General features: G+C 41.5%; 1 protein-coding gene across 1 annotated transcript; it reads left to right on the forward strand.

Annotated features, from left to right (window-relative positions):
- The first annotated feature begins 1,207 nt into the window (after positions 1-1,207).
- Positions 1,208-2,296, forward strand: LOC101084319 (glyceraldehyde-3-phosphate dehydrogenase-like). The gene is given in 3 exon segments (XM_011287405.2): positions 1,208-1,463; positions 1,466-1,544; positions 1,546-2,296. Coding segments are annotated over 3 exon segments (1,083 nt in total). The 5' UTR covers positions 1,208-1,210.
- Positions 2,297-2,836: the final 540 nt, after the last annotated feature.

Raw genomic sequence — 2,836 nt, forward strand, 5'->3', positions numbered from 1 at the left:
TGAAATGTGGTGGTGTGAGTGGGCACTACCTGAGCCTAATATTCATGCTACACTGACTCTCAACCATGACATAGAACCCACTAGTGCCTGGCGGATGTCAATTCATTGGCATGCATGGACTTAGGTAGAGGCTGAGTCTTGTGTGCTGTAGAAATGCCTATTAGTTTCATTCTGAGTACTTAAAAGCATACCAGACATGCTTACAAATTCTTTCTTGGAAACAGATTGTTGGTAAGTGCTTTATTTCCTTTCTAAATACATAGTTTGTCACCACATGCATTAATTCTTCATTAAATGATGTCAACATTCTACTAGGTAGAAATAATTGTACCCTTTTCTTAGGTGCAATTATCCTGATGAAAGTAATTAGTCAACACAGCTACTTAAGAAGGATCCCTGCATTTGGAAGAGATTCAACTTATATGTACCATGTGGTAGGGATTTAGCTTGGCACTGGATTCAACTTGGCAACACGTACAACTTCTCAGAGGGCTCCTTGGTTGTTGTGTTTTTCTGCATAAAGGTGATATCCCCAGAAAATCCGGTACAAAGAAAACATACTTACATGTATTAAGACCCAAAGCATACCTGTTATTCTGACAAAAATTATTTGTATACATTATTTTTTAATCCACATAAGAAAATATGATTCTAATTTTGCTTTATTCTCTCCTGCCTGTTTGCCAACTCACTGGACCTTCAGCTAATGTTGTACATACACATAAATCTCTCCCTTGCCATCAACTATGCATTTGGAGTTTGGATTTTGCTAAAACAAATAGAAGAAAGCAACTCTTTAATAGTGTGAGATCTGAGGCAGTTTGTGATGGTGGACAGTTCCTATCAAATTTTAAACTCTTTAAGTTATTCTTACTCTCTTTCTGAATAAAGAGGTAAAGATATTTTTTCAAAGGCTCTCAAATCTCTACTGCTAAATTTTCTGGGAGTGATGGCAATCCTGATTAGGATTTGTGTTACACAAGTGTTTGCAATTGTCAAACTTTAGTGAATGATCATTTTATTTCAAAGGAAAAGACTGGAAACAAATATTGAATTCTAATGATATGTATACTAAAGTATTTATGGAAAAGGATATCAATGCCTGCAATTTAATTTGAAATGCATAAAAATAATATGAGTTACCTCTCTGCTTCTCCCTGTTCAACAATCACATCTTCTGGTGTAGTGCCAGCTGTGTCCCCAATACACGATGGTGAAAGTTAGAGTAAACAGATTTGGCTGTATTGGGCACCTAATTACCAGGGATGCTTTTAACTCTGGAAAAGTGGATATTGTTGCCATCAATGACCCTTTCATTGACCTCACCTACATGGTCTACATGTTCCAGTGTGATCCTACCCACAGCAAATTAAATGGTACAGTCAAGGTTGAGAATGGGAAACTTGTCATCAATGGAAAGCCCATCTCCATCTTCCAGAAGAAAGATCACACCAACATCAAATGGGTGATGCTGGTGCTGAGTATGTTGTGGAGTCCACTCGGGTCTTCACCACCATGGAGGAGGCTGGGGCTCACTTGAAGGGTTATCATCTCCACTCATTCTTCTGGTACCCCCATGTTTGCGATGGGCATGAACTATGAGAAGTATTACAACTCTCTCAAGATTGTTGGCAATACCTCTTGCAACACCAACTGCTTGGCCCCTCTGGCCAAGGTCATCCATGACAACTTTGGCATCGTGGAGGGACCCATGACCACGGTCTATGCCATCACTGCCACCCAGGAGACCATGGACGACCTCTCTGGGAAGCTGTGTCACCACGGCCAAGGAGCTACCCAGAACATTCTCCCTACTTCTTCTGGTGCTGCCAAGGCTATAGGCAAGGTCATCCCTGAGATAAATAGGAAGCCCACTGGCATGGCCTTCTGTGTCCCGATTCCCAATGTGTCAATTGTAGGTATGATCTGCAGCCTAAAGAAAACTGACAAGTACAATGACATCAAGAAGGTGGTGAAACAGGCATTAGAGGGCCCCCTCAAGTGCACCCTGGGTAACACTGAGGACCACTTTGTCTCCTGTGACTTTAACATTGATACCCACTCTTACACTTTTGATGCTGGAGCAGGCTTTGCTCTCAATGACCACTTTGTCAAGCAAATTTCCTATTATGACAATGAATTTGGCTACAGCAACTGGGTGGTGGACCTTATGGTCCACATGGTCTCCAAGGAGTATGAGTCCCCTGGACCACCAGCCCGAGGGAGCGAAAGAGGAAGAGACAGTGCCTCAGCTGCTGGAGAATCTTTGCCCCAACTCACCCCCCCAACATACTGAGAATCCCCCAAGCTCTACACAGTTTCCATCACAGACCCCCTGAAGAAGGGGAGGGGCTTGGGGAGCCCTACTTGTCATGTACCATCTATAAGTATACTATACCCAGAAAAAAAAATAATATGAGTGTTGGATGAATATAGGGATGGATAGATAGAGTTGTGATAAGTTGAGTGAAATGTTAATTAATGGTAGAATCTAGGTTATAGGTACAGGGGTGTTCCATGAAAAATTATAAAAATTTTTCTATATGTTGGAAATTTTCATAACAAAATACTGGAAATAATCACCATTGGCACTCCTTTTGTAGTGCCCTTGAGGCAAACTTTGATCAAAAGGATGTAACAATTCAATTTATCCAAGGGTTACTGAGCACCCACCTTGGCAAAGTTTGGTGCCGGGTATGAGATTTCATTGGGATTCCATACTTAGAAGTCTTCCTCTATTCTTAGATGGGGCTAGTGCTCTGAGCAGCTCTTGCCCTCCCTTTAATTCTGATTCCAGCAGGGAGAATATAGGTAAATGTATCCCAACACTTTGGAA

This window comes from Felis catus, chromosome D2 (genome assembly GCF_018350175.1).
Source record: "Felis catus isolate Fca126 chromosome D2, F.catus_Fca126_mat1.0, whole genome shotgun sequence".
Classification (NCBI taxonomy): Eukaryota; Metazoa; Chordata; class Mammalia; order Carnivora; family Felidae; genus Felis; species Felis catus.